Source organism: Heterocephalus glaber, unplaced genomic scaffold, assembly GCF_053883595.1.
Source record: "Heterocephalus glaber isolate CG9 unplaced genomic scaffold, H.glaber_assembly_v1.0 deba00001724, whole genome shotgun sequence".
NCBI classification, from domain to species: Eukaryota; Metazoa; Chordata; class Mammalia; order Rodentia; family Bathyergidae; genus Heterocephalus; species Heterocephalus glaber.
Genome location: NW_028258435.1, coordinates 9,551,522 through 9,569,823, shown reverse-complemented (window position 1 = coordinate 9,569,823; position 18,302 = coordinate 9,551,522). Strand labels below are relative to the sequence as shown.

The window sequence follows — 18,302 nt, the reverse complement described above, 5'->3', positions numbered from 1 at the left end:
TTGCCCAGCTTCAAGAACAGTTTTTAAAAGCAGTTTTAGTTTACAGCTAAATTCAGAGGAAAGAACAGAGATATCCTCCTGCCTCAGCCTCCCAGAGTGCTGGGATTTTAGGTTTGTGCCACCATATCTACCTGGTTCTTTTTTGATCTGTGTCTTTAATTAGTGCATTAGACTATTGATATCAAAGAGATTATTGACATAGATGGGATTAGGCTCTGCCAATTCTGAACTGCTTTCTATTTGCTACCGTTGTTCTTTGTTGCTGTATTTTCTCTTCTGCTCTTCTTTTGTGGTTTTAATTGAGTATTTTTGTTTTAGTGTTAGCCCAGAGTTTACAGTATACATTTACAACTGATCCAAGCCTACTTTCAATAATACTACTATATATATACCCTTTCGCAGGGGTGATCCTAATTCATCTTTCCTGACCTCAGTATCTTTGCTGTCATTAATTTCACTTAGCTATATAAATGTGTGTGTGTGTGTGTGTCTGTATACATGAGATTGTCCTATGCCTTGGACATGATACCTGACATCCACAACTTAAAGGAGGAGAGGTATAATTTGGCTCATGGTTCAGGGGATTCAGTCCATGGTTGGCTACTCCAAGACAGGAGCATAGCAGAAGGGTGTAGGGGAGCAAAACTGCTAACTCATCTCATGGTGGCCAGGAAGGAGAGAGGGGAACAGTGCCAGAGAGGATGGGTGAGGAACCAGGCATAGACTCCAAGGTCATGCTCCCCCATACACATTCAGAAGTATGCCCTACCAGTCCCCTGGATGGACCCCAGATCCTATCCAGCTGACAACCCACCCTCCCTGCACAATGACATGGATGCATGAACATAGGTAATCGAGGGTTGATGACTTCCCAGATGTGCAATTACATGCTGAACCAGAAGTTGTACTTACTGTTAGTTCTGTTCTATATTTCTTGTGGAAGTATATATTTGGAGTGAAAAAAGTTATCCTAACAGCACTTTTTTTTTTGGTACTAGGGATCGAACTTGGGTCCTTGTGCTTGCGAGGCAGGTGGCAGAACCACTGAGCTAAATCCTGGACCCTAACAGCATATTTTTATAAAGTAGGCTTTTGGCCCGGGGATTTAGCTCAGTGGTTTTGACGCCTGCTGTGTAAGCACAAGGACCCGAGTTTGATCCTTGGTACCAAAAAAAAAAGACAGCCTTTCCTAAAATGTACCAATAAAAGAATTTAACAACAACAACAAAAAAAATAGGCTTTTATAAGATGTTCAAAGAATTTAAGATGTTGTTGCACAGGTGATCATTACTAACTAATAATATAGGTTCTTGTAGAGCCTAGTAAAGTAATCACATGTATTTTGTTGTTTTTTTTTTTTAAAGCAAGAGCCGGGGATTTAGCTCAGTGGTTTTGTTGCCTGCTGTGCAAACTCAAGGACCCGAGTTCGATCTCCGATACCAAAAAAATTAAAAAAAAAAATTTTAAAAACCAAATTGAAAAAAAAAAAAGCAAATCAAACCCTCAAATCATATGCAGTAGCTATGGCTCCTTCCTTTGATCATAGTCAGAGCCAGGGGAGGTAGCAGTGGTTGCACATCAGTGAATCTTTGGGATCTGCATTCCGGTCCAGGTCTTCTGGCACTGTGAGCTGTGCGGCTGTGTCCCTGCCCCTTAGCGATGTGTGGAAGTTGGTGCTCTAGGTGTGAACCTGGCGCAGGAGGACCTGTGATGGGGACAGGGCTGTGGACATCTGTGTTAGTTACTTTTCTCTTGTTGCTGAGTCAGAATCCCTGACACCCAAAGTTAGGGGGGAAGGGGTTTATTTAGCTCACAGTTCGTAGAAGTTTTAGTCCATAATTGGCTGGTTCCAAGGCTGGGACGGCAAACAGGCATCACGGAGGAGAAACAACATGGTGTGCCCAGGGCAGCAAAGGTAACAGGAGAGTTTAACAGCGTCTCCCTGCCCTTTTTATCTTATTCAGACTACTGGGATTAGGGCAGTGCCAAACTAATCATTCGCACCTAGTGGTTTAGTAATCACACGCCCTAACCCAAGCATCACACATTCCAGATTCAGCTGCCTCTGAAAAAGGAAGTCCCACCTCATTGGCATGAGGCTTTGGGGGACATCTGAACACAAACCATAACAACATCTCTCCACCTGCTGGGAGCCTTCCTGTTCTGCCTTTGCGTATTCAGTGCTGTCTGTGTCTCCTTCATGCAGGTGCTGAAGTGGGAAGTGGAGCTGATGGCCAGGATGGCAAAGACCATCGACAGCTTCACACAGAATCAGACGAGGCTGGTGGTCATCATCGATGGCTTGGATGCCTGTGAGCAGGACAAAGTGCTGCAGATGCTGGACACAGTACGTTCCCAGGCCCTTGTATCACTGGCAGGGAGAGCGTGCGTGTTCACAGAGCATCTCCAGTGGAGCGGAGTAGTGCTAGTTTCTCTCGTGATTTTTCTTTTGTAAAAACCATTCTTTATGTGGACACAGCAGCAGTAAAGGCTTTGTCAGAAAGACATTTGAATGTTGTTAGCTAAATAGCAGCGTGAGGAAAGGAAGGAATAAAGCATCTCTGGAGTCCCGTGTGTGGCTGCTGCTTGCCTTTGCATATGGTTACGTCGAAACTCCGGGGTGACGCAGGGCACCTAGGCCTGGGTGGGTTGTGTTAGAGAGGGGCATATTGCAGGGTGCCCGGGGGGCCGTTGGGACAGACAGTGGTGGTGTGGCAGTGGGCAGTGTGCCCGTGACCTCACGCGTGTCCTGTGTGACCTAAGCCATGTGTGAGCTGCAAGACTCTCAGAGTAGGATGGCGTGCTTCTCTTTGAAGGTTTCCTTATTGTCAGATGGCAGCAATCCCAGACTGAGCTGTCAGTAAAATCAGTTTCCAGACAGAATGAAATCTGATGAAAACTGTCTTAAAATGTTAGTCACTAAAGGCTAGCACAGATTTTGGAAAGACATTCTTTATTTTGGATAATTTATATATGTCAGAACTGTACCTTTCTTCTCCCCCAGGTGCGAGTTCTGTTTTCCAAAGGCCCGTTCATTGCCATTTTTGCAAGTGACCCACACATTATCATAAAGGCCATTAACCAGAACCTCAACAGTGTGCTCCGGGACTCGAACATCAACGGTCACGACTACATGCGCAACATTGTTCATCTGCCCGTCTTCCTCAATAGTCGTGGACTAAGCAACGCACGAAAATTTCTGGTGACTTCAACGACAAATGGGGACATTGCATGCTCAGACGCCCCAGGTAAGGGTCAGGCTCCTGACGTAGTCAGGCTGGCAGTCGCCTTATGGTGACTCTGCCTTTACCTTGGAGAGCACTGCTGGTGCTTCACCTCTCTTTCAAGTCTCCCTCAACAGAGCTTAATGGGAATGGTGCTCTCTTGATGCTTCCTTCAGGGCTTCAGGAAGACGTCGACAGAAGAGTCTCACAGAACAGCCTGGGGGAATTGACAAAGCTCGGGAGCCGGACAGCCCTCAACAGACGGGTAGGAGGTTCTTTGTTTTGAGCTTTGTCTGTCCAGATAGCCAGATAAAATTAAGCGCTTGCCAGCCCAGTCCTAACCAGCTCTGTAAATACTGCTGCCTGAGGTGCGCAGATACGTTCGAACGAGAATCCATCGCCTTTCAGCCCGGTGCATGAGGGCAGGAGACCCTGGCAGAAAGTCCCTGGCAGGGAAGTCGCAGAGCTAGGGCTACCTCGGGGCAGCTGGCTTGGGCTAGCATGGCACTGGGGTTTTGTTTTGTTTTGGTTTGGACTTTTTGCCTCTGTCATTTTCGGGTGTGGACAGAAAGTTAACATGACACATGACAATGGTGGCACTAAAGTCAGAGGTGTGTGTCATTTATCACTGCAGATTTTACTCCTGGCAGTCCTTGTCTGGTTGCATGTACCAGTCCCTGGAGGCAGGATTCCGTAGCTCTCCCTCCCCTGCCCAGTGCCTGGGGTTCTGATGGAGGTGATGGAGTGGCCAGATACTTCACAGAACCTGCCAGTTGAAATGTTGAGTCCTTGAAAACAGGCAGGGGCTGCCTTGCCCTTTTTACCATGGGGTTCCTAGAACTTCTGAGCCTCCATGGGGTCTGAACATAATCTTGTCACACAGCTGTGCTTATCAGAACCTGAAAGGTGCTGAGCTGTCTCCGAGTGCACAGCCGTAAGCCACCGTGCAGAGCGTCCCTCGCTGGACTGGCCCGCTCTCGCTTGCTCTGTGGAGGCTCTGCCTGGGGCACTGTCACGCGGATGCTTTCATTAGTACGCGGTCCTCCTCGACTGAATGGCGGGTTTTTCGTTGTATTAACTTCTCCAAAAGCCTTGGTTCTCAGACCAGAAGTGCGACTCACTGCCCCTGCCTGCTCTCTCTCAGGATACCTACCGCAGGAGGCAGATGCAGAGGACCATCACCCGTCAGATGTCCTTTGACCTCACAAAACTGCTGGTCACCGAGGACTGGTTCAGCGACATCAGCCCTCAGACCATGAGAAGGTTGCTCAACATTGTTTCCGTGACAGGTGACTTTCTCTTACTGACTGCGGTAGATAAGGGTTACCATCAAAGCAGTAAACTTTCAGAAACAAGGGCATGTGTGTGTTTAGATGTGTACATTGCTAAGTACCAGCTGTGTTTTCATTTTGAACATCAACCATCGGTTGCACATTGTTACGTAAAACTTGATGACTTTAAGTCTTACTTCGTGTCAGGTTTAATTTTTCTCTATATAAAGGCAGTTTTATGCCAATTTATAACCTCACTGTGCACGCGTTTGACAGTGGAAGCATTTCACTGTGTTATGTATGACACTCGTGTAGTCATTCAGCCGTCCGTACTGAGTAGCTACCTCGTGCCCAGGCCTGATCCCGATGTTGTAAAGATGAAGCAGTGAACAGGATAAAGTCTTGCCCTGTGGAGACTGAGAAGTATCGTGTTGCGAGAGGAGTGCCAGGGTGAGAAGACATGAGTGGGATCGTGCCCTTCTGCACAGCTCGCTTCCATCTTCCCAAGAACAGCTCTGAACTCTGCCTCTGTGCATCACAGCCGTTGCCTCCTTTCTCAGAAGAACTCCTGGAAATAAGTGTGGTCCCCGTGTGTGGGTTCCTCTCCCTCTCATCCCTCCAGCCCCTCCAGTCCTCGCTCTCAGGACTGAGCAGGGACTGTGTGCTGGCCACCCCTCCTCCTGGGGCACCTCTTCCTCAGCTCCCAGGTTTTTCTCCCTCGCTCCAGGGGCATTTCCCCTGCCTGTCCCATCCGGCCCTTCACCTTGAAGCTCTGCTTCTCCACCTGGACCAGTGGTGGCGAACCTACGGCACTTGTGCCACGGCGGGCTGTTTGTTATCATTGACAGCCATCCCTGACCGAGGCCATCTCCCTTGGTGGCCATGTAGTTTTGAAGGTTCAGATACTGTCTGCCAGGAATGCTCAGGTGTCTGTCTGTTAGACAGCTGATGGTGTTTGATCGTCATTTGATGTTTAATATGTCCGGAATTGAACTTCAATTTTCTGCCCCAAACTGAATCCGCCCGTAATCTTTCCCATGTGTTTACTCTCTTTTTTCAAGCCCTTTGGCAAAACAGATGTTAACTATGTCTTTCATAGTCCACCTGCAGTCTGTTAGCTGATTCTCTAGCTCCCTCTTCAGTCTGCATCCGGAGCTTAGCCACTTCTGGTTTCTCACCATCTCTCCTTCCCCGGAGCACCGTTTTGTCCTGCATGCGTCTGTCATTGCAGTGGCCTCAGCTGGGCCTGCCCCTTTGCCCCCTGTACTCTGCTCTCCACTGGCAGTCCAGTGACCCTTTGGAAGCCAGCCGTGTTCCTTCTCCGCCCAAAACTCTCAGACGTCCCGTTTTGCTGAAGATAAATACCTGCACCCTCACAGTGTCTTGCAGGTCTTTGAGATGAGCTACATCCTTGGCCCTTAATTTTCATTTTGAGACAGGGTCTCACTAAGTAGCCCAGGCTGAGCTTGAACTTGCAAGAGTGCTGTGATTGACAGGCAGGCACCACCATGCCCGGATTCTCCTTTTGAAACTTTCATTCCCATCTATGCAGAAATGTGTGTTATCTGTTAAACACTGCAGATGGTTGTCAACATTAGGAAAGTTGCACAGCAGAGCTAATATCAGAAACGAATTTGGAATTTTGGTAGATAAATATTGACAAGTATTGAGTAGTTTCCTATCTAAAAGTTGTGCTTCGTCTGAAATTTTTTTGTTGGACATTTTTTTCTTTTTATAGCCAAACATTTATTGGTGCATTTTAGGCATATGTAATGATAACACGCATGGTAGGGAATTTGTACCTGTGCATGGTATGTCCTGCCCCCTTTGTCCTGCTTTCCTCCTCCCCTCCCTATGAACAGAAGCTTTGTTTCCATTTTTTCCTTCTATTTTCACCTTTTTTTGGTCCCTTCCTTCCTCCCTCCCGCCTCCCTTGTTCCCCTTCCCATTTGAACATTTTCTTCCCATTTCCCAATATTGTTGGGCTTTTTTGAGGATACAATTTAAAAATAATCTTAGATAGCTTCATTGGACAACATTTTCTCTTTCTCTCTTTGGTGTTTTGAGACAGGGTCTCCCTGTCGCTTTATGGAGCTCAGGCTGGCTTTGAACTCACTCTGTAGCTCAGGCTGGCCTCAAACTCACAGTGGTCCTCCTTCCTCAGCCTTCCAAGTGCTGGGATTACAGCCATGCGCCACCACACCCAGCTTTCTCTCTTTTTATAGGCTGGATATATCCTTATGATGGAACACTTTTTTTCACTGATATTTCAGAAATTAGTTTTTATGTTCTGTAATGACCAGTTCCTTCCGACCCAGCCCTTGCTGTGTCCTTTGTTCTCATCCTTCCCTGGCCTCTGCCCTCCTGCTCCATAGTTTAGTTAGTTCTGGAGGCCGGTGTTTGGGGACACGTTCCCTCATGCTGCCTGGACATGGTGCTTGGTTTTCTGTCCTCATATGGCCATACATGTGTACATATCTCCAGCACAGCCATACCACGTAGTTCCTGAGTGTCTTTTCTTTCCTCATCTCTCCTGACAGTCTTGAGTTCTTGTCAGACAGACATTAAGTCTGTCTTTTGTCAGTAACGACCATCCTGAATGAGTGAATTTTTGGTTTTTGTTTGCCTTTTCAGTATCAGGAAATTCTGGGCCTCTGGCATGCCAGGCAAGTGCTCTACCATTGACCTCTCTCCCCACCCCTGAGTGAGTTTGAAAAACTCAGTAAAGCAGCTGTCGTTATATTGGGAGCATTCACTGCCTCACTCCAAGCTGCTCTTCTGAGGGTCACATCCACTCATTATGGGATGAAGCTTTGTACATGTATGGGTGTAACTTGTCTCCCATTCAGCTCTACATGTTTTTCTCACAAGCTTTTTTCAGTTTGAAAATTGTAGAAGACATGTGTTGCCAGTGTTAGAAGCTTATTTTACTGTTTGCTTCTTGTTGCCTGATCTTTTGTTGAAGTGTAAATGTTTAAGTTCTGTATTCACCTGTTGATACCCTAGTAGAGCTCCTCATCTCATTGTAATCTGTCATTAGTTTAGTTCCCACTCCCCACTTGGCTTCCTGCTTCTCCCTGAAGGCCGGACCAGGCTGTTTGGTTATGAATTCTGTCCCGGCATCAGGGTGGCCCTAGTCTGTAGGTTTCCTGGCTCTCAGATGCTTGTGACCGAAGCTCCTGCTTGATGGAGTGTAAATTCCCTCTCACTGATTAGCAAATCAGATCCCACTTTCTGGGGGAAAGAATTCAGTGATGGCAGTGTAGTTTGTGTAAGCAGATTAGCGGAGGGAGTGTGAGTCTGGAGATTGAAGAACTGGATGGTGGGCTGTGCATCAGTAGTAGAGAAAGGGCTCGTTCATATTTGAACTAGAGAAACAGGAATCTGAGCTGAGACACAAACTCAGCTGACAGTAATGGAGAAAGCAATAATAGCTGGATGTGGTGCCATGTGCTTAATTGCTTCCTGGAAGGCTGAGGCAGGATGACAAGTTCGAGGCCAGCCTGGGGAACTTAGTGAGATTGGTTGGTTGGTTGGTTGATTGACTAAAAGGTAGATAGCTAGATAAATAGATAGGGCTGAGGATGTAGTTCAGCAGCAGAGTGCCCTTGGATTCAGTCCAGCACCCAAAACAGAACACACATGTACCCATGCAAAGATGCACAGAGCCACATCAGCAACCCAGAATCTTCCCGAATAACAGGTTTTAGGGACGGAAGTCAGTTGGTGGGTCAGTTGCATAGTCAGCCGTAGCACATAGAGATGAAAGTGTGTGGGCTTGCAAGTCTGCCTGTAACTAAACAAGGGTGGGCCAGGGTGTTTGGCCCATTGGGGGCCGTCGGCAGGATCTTAGCAGGTGGCACGTAGAAGATGGCACCGCCCTGGTGACTTATATTCTGGGCATCATTGTAGGGAGCACAGACTGCATGATACACGGTTTGAGAGATTTTTGCCTGCATATATGTGGTCAAATCAGTAGCAAATCAAAGTAAAAAAAATCACTGTAGACTTAAACAGAATTATGTTCAAGTCCTTAGAATCTTTATAGTGCAGCTCTCTGGACTTTAGAAACTCTATAAACACTAAATTTGAATTTGTATATAATTTAATGGAAGATTTAAAAAGTTTAAATTATGGATATACAAAATGTTTTACTTAACGTAATGTCACACATCTATTAATTTTCAAGTGTGTTTGCATTCCTTGAAGGGCGGTTACTGAGAGCCAATCAGATTACTTTCAACTGGGATCGGCTGGCGAGCTGGATCAACCTCACTGAGCAGTGGCCCTACCGCACCTCGTGGCTCATCCTGTACCTGGAGGAGACCGAAGGTGTTCCCGACCAGATGACCTTGAAAGCCATCTATGAGAGGTACTTGCCCAGCTCCTTTGGATAGACCTTACCTCAGGGCACATCCAGATAGATGTCTGTCGGGACCCTGTGCTGTGTAGTGATCAGTACTGGTTAGATGAGCATGTTACTGCTCAGTTAAAACCTGACTCATACAGCAAGAGCACAGGACTTCATTGTCACATGATCTGTTTGAACATAATGCCCTCAGTGGTCCCATTTATCTTTGCGGTATTGTTATTATTGTGTATAAATCAAAATATGTCAGAGAGGATCAGCCATCATTGAGGAGTTATGTAGTGGATTGGAAGTTAGGACACCCTGGATAAAGTGGAGGCACATTTTAAGTCACAGAAGTAACTCAAGGTGGCTCTAGTTCCGTAGGCTGTGGCTCCTTGTTTCCTTCGCTGGGGTTGGAAGCAGGGCCTCCCATGGGCTGGACAAGCACTACACTGAGCTGCATCTTGGCCCCGCTCGTCTTTCCTAAGAAACCGGGGTGGCTCAGTATAGAGGCCTCTCTGCTGCCCTGGTTTGTGTTTCTCGCTCCAGTTACTTCTCCCTAGGGACCTGTTTCAGTGTGGCTTTGTACTGAGATCAGGACAACTTACAGTTGTCTTTCTGCTTTGTGTGTCACAGGGGCTGGCCAGGGAGATAGGGTGGAGAGAGCTGACTGTAAAGCATGTTATACCTCTAAGGAACTTAGACGTTTTTAAATTTAAAGCGATTTTCCACTTGTAAATACTCCAAAACTTTAAAAACCATTGCCAGAATGAGAATAGTAAGAAGCACCCTTCTGCCCACCCTGTGCTCATCTATCATTTGGAGCTGCTTACTGCCCTGCTCTACCATGTGACCCGGTTCTGGCATGCTCATCCTCCCACCTGCTTCCGTGTCCACTTGGGCATGCACGTGCGCATGCTTCTTCCCACACCGTGAGGTCCACCACGTGTGTGTGATTTGCCCCCAAATGCTTGAGTTTTGAGGGACTAACATTCTGATTGAAAGCAAAACATGCATATTTGAAACAACTGGAAGAAAGCAAAAGTAAGATGATTTAAACAGTTCATCAGTCAAGTTTTATCAGTCTCAGGCCAGATTGTTGTTTTCTGGATGGTAGGAAACATCTTAGTCTAAAACACTGTTCTTTGTTGATAGAGATTTGCTTGACTTTTTAAATTTTTTATTCTGATTTCTAGCACTTTGAGCCTCATAAGAAATTTTCAAAAGTTCACTTTTTTCTTTTTGGTGGTGGTAGTGCTAGGGATTGAGCCCAGGGCCTTGAGCATGGTGGGTGAGTCTTTTACCACTGAGATACATCTCCAGCCCTAAAAAATTTATATTTTTAAATTAATTGAAATACGTATTACAGATAAAGGAGACTTTCTAACATATAGCTTAGAGATAATAGTAATTATTAGACCCTGCTTATGGAAAACAGAGTGTTTGTGAAAGAAATGTTTTGAGAGGTATTTTTCATATGTAACAAAAATAACTAGGAGGGATTTTTGTAGGGGGATATTTTGTTTTGTTCAAGTAAATATAGAATATTCTGTATTGGAGGTATAGTGATGTCAGCTTTATTTTGTGGTTAGAGCAGCCTTACCAGCCTTACTATGCATGAGCAGGTTGGATTCACAGTGACTTTGAGATGATTTTCTTTTTGGAGAAATATGTGTATCTTGTGTGCTTACAAATACTAAGAATATTTGTAGCTAGACCAAGGAAGAGGAAAAGACAATATAGAAAGCAGTGTTTAAGAATTCATAAGGAGTTGACTTAAAGTGGATAGAATAAGATGATTTAGAGTGAAAAAACTACAGGAAGACAATTGGATCAACATATTGAAAGCCATGTATTGGTGGATGTTAGAATGATTTAGATGACGGTTTCTAATTAGCCATAGTTGAATTCTTTGATGCTTGTCATTTGAATAATAAAAAGTTTTATTTACAGCCGACAAAAGGCAGCAGTATATAATTGATATTCATTTATTTTATTAAAGAAATCTGATTTGGTAAAAACAATCAGAAAATAGTATTTTTAACGCTAGTAGTAAAATGTATTTTTTTAATCCATAAAAAGCCTCATTTATTTTTATAGCAATTTGATGACACATCTGCTTGCTTTATTCAGCTGAAAAAGAAAATGTTGGTTCTTGGTGTTTGGTAAAATTGCTTTGTTAAATTATTTTCTAAATTGTTCAACTTTTTAACAAATGACATTTGATACTAACACTGGAAAGCAATTTCAGCTAATTAAGTGGATCCCTCTATACACCATTGGCACATTAAGATGACATACTGTTCATTCAAGATTATTTTAATTGGTACAATTATTGTAATTTTCTTGCAATTATGTGTTGAGCTAAAAGCTTTTGTCTAGATCATTTGAGGATTTTTTTGTTAACATACATTTAGTAGGAAGAAAGAGAGTAAAATAAAAACTGTAGATAAAGATTTTCTGTCTACTTCATGTTACAGCATTTTAGACAACCATTGAAATATTTTAATATAAAAGTCTCTTTCTGCTATTTTAAGCAGTGATAGAGGTTTTTTTTAAGAGAAGAGATCAATTTTAATAGTTTTCAGTAAGAGTGTATTAAATTTTCATTTTGACACTAATGCGATCTCTTATTCAGGATCATATGGTCAAGATAATTTTGTGTGAAAGATAATGAACTTCATTTTGATACTCTCTTGATTTTTAAAAAGCAAATGAACAAGTTTGTAGGGAGCTAGGAGTAGTAGCCATTTTCCATTTTCTGAAGCAGCTGTTCGCAGAATACACACTGTGGATGTCTAACTTACAACCTTTACAACTTTTCCCGAGCTCCCTATATTACTCTGTTTCACATTGTGAACAGATGTCACAGGATATCTTTTCCTGATAGCCGCCCAGGGTTTCCGGAGCTGAGTGGTCGCTCCTGCTATCTCAGGCCTCTCCTCTCCTCCTCTCCCCCTTGTCATGCTCAGTGGATCACAAACAGCTCATGTTCTTTGCGTGGAGACTTAAATGAATGTGAATAGCATGGGAAATTGGAAACTGGTCTGTTTAGGTTTGTGAAGTTGTCTCATCTCCCTTGTAGTAATTCCTTGTAGTGATACTTTTTTTCTTAATTTAGATTTTGAGATAGTAGAAATATTTATTCCAAACATTGTTTCATCCATGCTGCTTTAGGGTTTTTGTATATTGTTGGAAATCTTAATGGGATTCTACATTCTTGATATGGTAGCACTTCTCTATAAGCATTGTTCCTGTCGTCATTCAAAATTGGTACTGTCCTGATACAACTATTGTTTCCATCTTTATTCCCCAAACACACTTGCTCTCAATGCAGAGGCTCAGTGTTTCAGCAGTACCTTTAAATTTTGAAAGAGAGCCTGATGTAGTTCCTTGCAAAATCACAAGGTAATTCTCCATCCAGGAGAGGAAACTGAGCAAGTTTGTACTGAAAGCAAGATTATGTGGTCTGTAACAGAAATCACACTTCATTCAGATAGAAATAAACAACATTAATGTATTTGCCTAGTTTAATGTGAAAAGTGAGACTGCAATCTATTTACAAGGATACCTGCAATCAGATATGATTCACAATTCAATGTGCATCTAGTTTTGCATTTTTTATATTTATTATTTTGATGGAAATTAATTAGAAAAATCTGATTTCTAAACAAATAAAGGTGAAAGGCAGAGTTTTTAACATTTATATTTATGCACCTGCAAATCATGCCTACCTTTGTTGTATGGAGAAAACTCTGAAATGCACTAGGTATTTGATTGTTCTTGGGTGAGTTTATGTATTTTTATATTCACTTTTGGGGACCGCCCCATTGATTGTGCCCAGAGCAGGCTGTGAGCAGTACAGGCTGTAGAGTTAACCGGGTCCTTGTGCTTTCAAGGCAGGTGACAGCACCACTGAGCTAAATCCCAGTCTCCCTGGCCAGGATCTTTTGCTGCTTGCTCAGCATTGACCATTCTGGCTCCTTGTTTCTCTCTTTAATTCCATCTTTGAGTTTTTCTTTGCCTTGTGCTGAAGCACCAAGCAGGAGATCACAGGGGTCTCTGGATTCAGTTCTTGCTTTGCTGTTGTTGTTATCAGATTTGTAGCAACATCCAAAGGTGTGAGAGAAATTAAGGGCAGAAAGCTTAAAATTTGTTTATTTATTCTGCAGTAGTTCACAAACACCTATAATGGGTACACTGCTCAGGCATCCTGGACAGATCCGGGGCTGCCCCTCCAGCAGGGGGTGAGGGGCAGTGAACAGAGAAAGGAGCTTCCACATTCAGCCAGGGGTCAGGGTGGTCCTCAGCTAGAAGGGAAGGAGGAGCACAGGCGAGAGGGAGTGGTGGAAATGTTTCTGGGCATGGAGTGATTTAGATGGACCTGAGGTGAGAGCTCTGGGAGGAATGTGGCAGGAGCTGGTGCCCGAGGGCCAGGGTGAGGACTGGAAGTCAGGGGAGGTCCCTGGCCCCCTCAGGAGGAAGCTGTGAGGGCTTCGGTCTTTGCTCTGAGGGAAATGCAGAGTTGTCTTGAAAAAGCTCTGTTTGTTTCCCTGAGGCTCTGGTGCTGCTGCTCATTGGTGCTGAGCTGGAGCGGCCTGAGTTAGGGACCCCTGCTGATGGAGGGTGAATCTCCTTCCTGAAGGCAAGAGAAGTGCCCTGTGTGCCTGGGGAGAGTCAGGATAAGTGACAAGTGCAGGACAACATGGCCAGCTCCTTACTGCACAGGAAAGGTGCGTGAGTGAGAGACTGGCACTTTGTGATGCTTGCCTATGACAGAGCCTGCGGTAACCCCCAACACTGAAGGAGAGTCGGTCGTTATTCTGTACACCTGTGGGAGTTCATAAGACCACTTTACTGTGTGTCTGTCCTCTAAGAGTTTCTTATGTCTCGGGGTCACCTTGTTCTTTATTGTGTAATAAAATGATGGGTTTGGAGCCCACTGTTTGGACACCATTAAGAAACTGCCTCCTTTCCCTGGAGCCTGCAGGTGAGAGTGGATGGAGGTGATTTCTTTGTGATTTCTGAGGACCCCTAGGTCACAGGCAGTTGATAAGCAGTCTGTGGAGTCGTAGTGATGTAGAGCAGAAGTGATGAGCTTTGCATAGCGCACCGGGCGCTAAGGGTCAGGGAGACAACTGGCCAGGAGGAGGACCCTGGTCTGTGCCACAGTCAGGTTCACGTGGGGCTCGTCGCGGGGTCCTGGGCCTCCCTAGTGTGGCTTCCAGCCCCTCTCCTGCCTTCCCCTCTGTCTTTTCTCCCTCTCATGTGCTCGTTTCTCTGGCCCCCCTGTCCTTCAGTCTTCCGGTCTCATCTTAAGTACTACCACCATGGGAAACCTTTTGGAAACCAGGGCGTGGTGCCCGGCCTTTCCGAGATTTTTGTTGAGGGTGCCCGGGGTGCTGGTACCTTCACAGCGCTTTCCATGGGCTCCTCTTATAAATACCTGCTGCTCCTTCTTCACTGTTCGTCTCCCAACTGTGTCTGTAAACTCCTCTCACTGGAACTTCCTTAAGCATTGCTGAATTTCTTCCTTCTTCCGCACAAGCGTGGAGTACAGAGTAGGCAGCAGTGGGTGTTTCTGAGAGGGCGAAATCTGATGCCGGGGAAGGTGGATGTGAAGCCTCACTGTATCTTGCAACGCTGACGCTTCACTGTGCAATGCAGATGAAGTGTCTTCTGTCACCACAGCCAGGCCCCGAGCAGAATGCCTGTCCATGCCCACAGAGACCCATGGACTACAAAGCTTCACCACCTCCCAGCCCCAAGGGGTTTGTGCCTTTTGTCAGGTGTTTTCTTTCTTTCTTTCTTTCTTTTTTTTTTACAGATTTATTGCTTCTAATGAAACACCAGATTGGACAGCTAAATTATCAGTGGGATAAAATATTTTTATCTTGAATTATTTTTGTAGAGGAGGACATGTGCATATCCATATAAAAGAGACTGTGTAGCAGATGCCTCCTAGAGTCAACAAGTTCTTGTAAACATTGCATTTGTGCAGATTTTCATAATTTTGATTCCAAAATTGAGAACAATTAGATTAAAGGCAAAATTAGTGGCCAGTGGGGGGTGGGGAGAGTCCAGTTTGACTTCCTCCAACATGTGGTATCACTCCTCCCTTCAAAAAACAAAACAAAACAAAAAACCTAGCAGCACATAAAAAAAGTTGCAGAACGTTTCAGTACTCTTTTTTCCCCTCCCATCAAAAACCAAACAAAAATAAAGTGCAGCAACCATAAAAGCGTCAAGAAAATAGCCAAGTTCTTCCTTTCTGGTAACAAAATAGCACTTGGCCTCAGCAGTCTTAACCAAATTATACAATGTCCATCATTTTGGGTTCATCATCTTCTTTATGTACCATTGAATTTGAACTGCAGAGAGTTGTAGCTGTATTGATAGAATACTGAAGATCATCTGGATTCTGTGGTAAGGATTCTAATAAACCTGTAGATCCAACACCAGAGTGGGGAACATGATTCTGAACTGTCATAGGTTGAGAACTTTGTGACTGAGAGTAAAGTCTTACTCTTGACTTAAAAACTTCAAGTTCTTTTTTTTTTTGGTACCAGGGATCGAACTTGGGTCCTTGTGTTTGTGCAGTAGGTGGCGAAACCACTGAGCTAAATCCCCGGCCCTCAAGTTCATTTTTGAATATTTCAAAATAACCTCCTTCCTCTGCTTTGGCTTTTCTGGAAAAATAAACAAAAACACCCTCTTGGATCCACATTACAGTTTTTGGCCATTTCCATAATAAACTGCATTACAACAGCTTGATGTGCTGTTTGTTCCATTACAGCCCCTTTCTGTTCGGCTTCTAGGTGAAAACACCATATAATAAGATATTTAGCAGTTTCTCCACATATAAGGAAGGGGTGGTGAGACAAAAATCTCTGTCATCCCATTGACTCATACCAAAATGTCTGATTTTTTTTGCTCCTATTTCTGCATGAATGATTTTGATTTATCCTTATCTTGTTTCTTTTCTTTTATCTTGATTATTAAACTCATTAAAAACATCCTTGCTAATGGCATCCATGTTCCACAGACACATCCTCTCTCTGTGTACTAGAGCTTCTTTCTGTCCCCATTCTTCCCGCTGCCTCAGTTCTGACACTGCTGTTTGTGCTTTGGCATATTCCTGATCCAAGGACTCAGAGTTATGCAGTGCTAAACTACCAAGTTTCTGCTGAGCTTCAGCAAGATTCCATTTGCATGCCACAGAGCTCTTCACAAACTCTGTCTGCTTTTAGCAAGCCAGCTCAATTTCATGGCCATCCATCTGCGCGTCCCCGCCCGGCAGCGGTGGGCAGTGGGGAGAACCGGGGGACACGTCCAAGTCACTCTCTTCCTCAACCTCACCCCCTGCTCGAGGGAGGCTTCAAGGTCCCTGCGGCGGCCACAGTTGCTCCATGTCCTGCCGACCCTCACCGTACAAACGCCACTGCCAAAGGACTTGTAGTGAACAGAACCCATTGCAGGAATCCAGCTGCTTCAGCCGGCTGGGGCTCTTATCCTGTCAGGTGTTTTCATCTCGTCATTTGCCTCTAACTTGAGTTCAGCTGTGCTTAGGGTTCTCCTTTGTGGTCCTCCCCTGAGACTGTGGTGGGTTCTGGCAGATCTGACAGCCCGCCTGCTTCGCTTCCCTCCTGAGGACTCGGAAATGTCACTGCAAAGGCCATTCAGTCTGTGACTCTTTATTTTCTTTTTTGTGGTACTGACTATGCAACCCAGAGGCACTGTGCCACTTAGCTACATCCCCAGGACCTTTTTATTTTATTTTGTTTTTTATTTTGAGTCAAGGTTGCCCAAGCTGGTCTTGAGCTTATGGTCCTCCTGCCTTAGCTTCCTGAGTAGCTGGGATTACAGGCATGGGTCACCACTCCTGGCTAAAGGCCTCCGTATTTGTTACACTAAAACATTTTTATTGTGTTCAGTCGTTAAACAAATATTGGTTGTGCTGGGCACATTCTGCTCAGCCCAGGCCGTGCACAGGACTCAACCCTGACCTGGGTCCTGTCACATAGCATCCATAGCTGTGGGGCGGGGGCAGAAGGAGGGGCCCCCACACCACTCCATGGAGCCTCCAGAGCCAGGCCTCTGCAGCTGCACATGAGAAATACAAAGTTATAAACCATTTTTATGGTTTATTTCCAGATGTATTTTTTCAGTTTTTAATTGTTGTACTTGTGAATATTTAAAATGTTGTATCAGTGTGTATCTACCTCAGGTAGAAATTTTCTAGAGTGTTGAATTTACCTTTTATATTAAAGCAAGATTCTTAGCAGCTTCTATAAAACCCCAGCTACAGTGCTTTATTTTGTCATAATTGTGTCTCGAAACTGCAGCAGGTTCTGTGCAGAGTGTGTCAGCAGCCGCATTGGTGACATTTGGCTCTTTAACAGCTGTGCCTCTGGTGAGCTTTGCACTGTTTTTATGTCTGTTAAGGACTGTAATTTTCTTCTAGGTGGCTTTTCAATAGCTCTCCTTTTGCTTTTCATAGGATGAAATTGATTTTTTATTATTTATTTAGGTACCAGGGATCGAACTCTGGTCCTTATGCTTTCGAGGCAGGTGGCAGAACCACTGAGCTAAATCCCCGGCCCTGAAATTGATTTTTTAAAATATTTTCTCAGAAGTTAAACTCATTGTGTCATTTTCAGTGTTTTATACTAACATAGAACCCAAAAAGAATCTTAGGTATTTCAAACTTATATATTTTTAACTTCAACCTTGAAAAACTCATATTAAGCAAGACCGTTTGTAAATACCAAAGTCAGTTTTTTTGAAATATGTTTTAGAATATAAAACCATTTGGTCTGTAAAAAAAATCGTTACATACACAGGTTTATAGTTTATAATACAGAATATCTTGTGTATTTGTATATTTTTATCAAATCTGATTATTGAAGGATTCAGATTTATCCCCCAAATTAAATAAGCCTTTAGAGATCAGGTGGCTGATTTTTTTTCTTGAAGTTAATTTTTCAGTGAAGGTTTGTGATCTTAGAATTTCAAATCAGTGTATTTTAAGGCTTTTAAAGATGCAAGAAAAAAACAAAAGTAATGTGTAACAGAGTGCCAGCTAATGAAGATGTGAGGTCAGGTGAAGTGCTGATGTGGACCTTGCTGTGTCCCGGAAGCCCGCAGGTGGGGTGTTGCCCTGGGAACATCATGGCGTATTTGGCTGGGAGAGACAGTGGAGTCTGTGCTGTCTGCTTTTTTGTTCCATTGCAGAAAAACAGTGGGAAAACAGTTTAATTGGGGGTTGACTTTCCATTTCATTCTTTTTAAAAAAATGGCTGTGCTGGATATTTATAAAGACTGACATGGGCAAATGAATTGTTACCTAATCATTGCATAGTTTTTAAGTTTACTGCTGTCTTTTTCTCTTAAAATAAATCTTCTTCATTGTCTTTGTCCTCTTCATCTTCTAAATACATTTTCTACTTTTACCCT

At 44.1% G+C, this 18,302-nt stretch overlaps 1 protein-coding gene and 1 pseudogene across 16 annotated transcripts in view; one reads left to right on the top strand and one right to left on the bottom strand.

Moving 5' to 3' along the window:
• Kidins220 (kinase D interacting substrate 220) overlaps window positions 1–18,302 on the top strand; it is an 82,114-nt gene that overhangs the window by 34,216 nt on the left and 29,596 nt on the right. For all 16 annotated transcript variants that reach the window (XM_087199638.1, XM_087199632.1, XM_013066889.3 and 13 more), the window contains 5 exons: window positions 2,207–2,347; window positions 3,005–3,248; window positions 3,401–3,489; window positions 4,369–4,513; window positions 8,705–8,867. In XM_087199638.1, the coding sequence (XP_087055764.1) occupies window positions 2,207–2,347; window positions 3,005–3,248; window positions 3,401–3,489; window positions 4,369–4,513; window positions 8,705–8,867 (782 nt within the window). The remainder of the gene's footprint in view (window positions 1–2,206; window positions 2,348–3,004; window positions 3,249–3,400; window positions 3,490–4,368; window positions 4,514–8,704; window positions 8,868–18,302) is intronic.
• LOC147821652 (hsp90 co-chaperone Cdc37-like 1 pseudogene) lies at window positions 12,913–16,656 on the bottom strand (annotated as a pseudogene).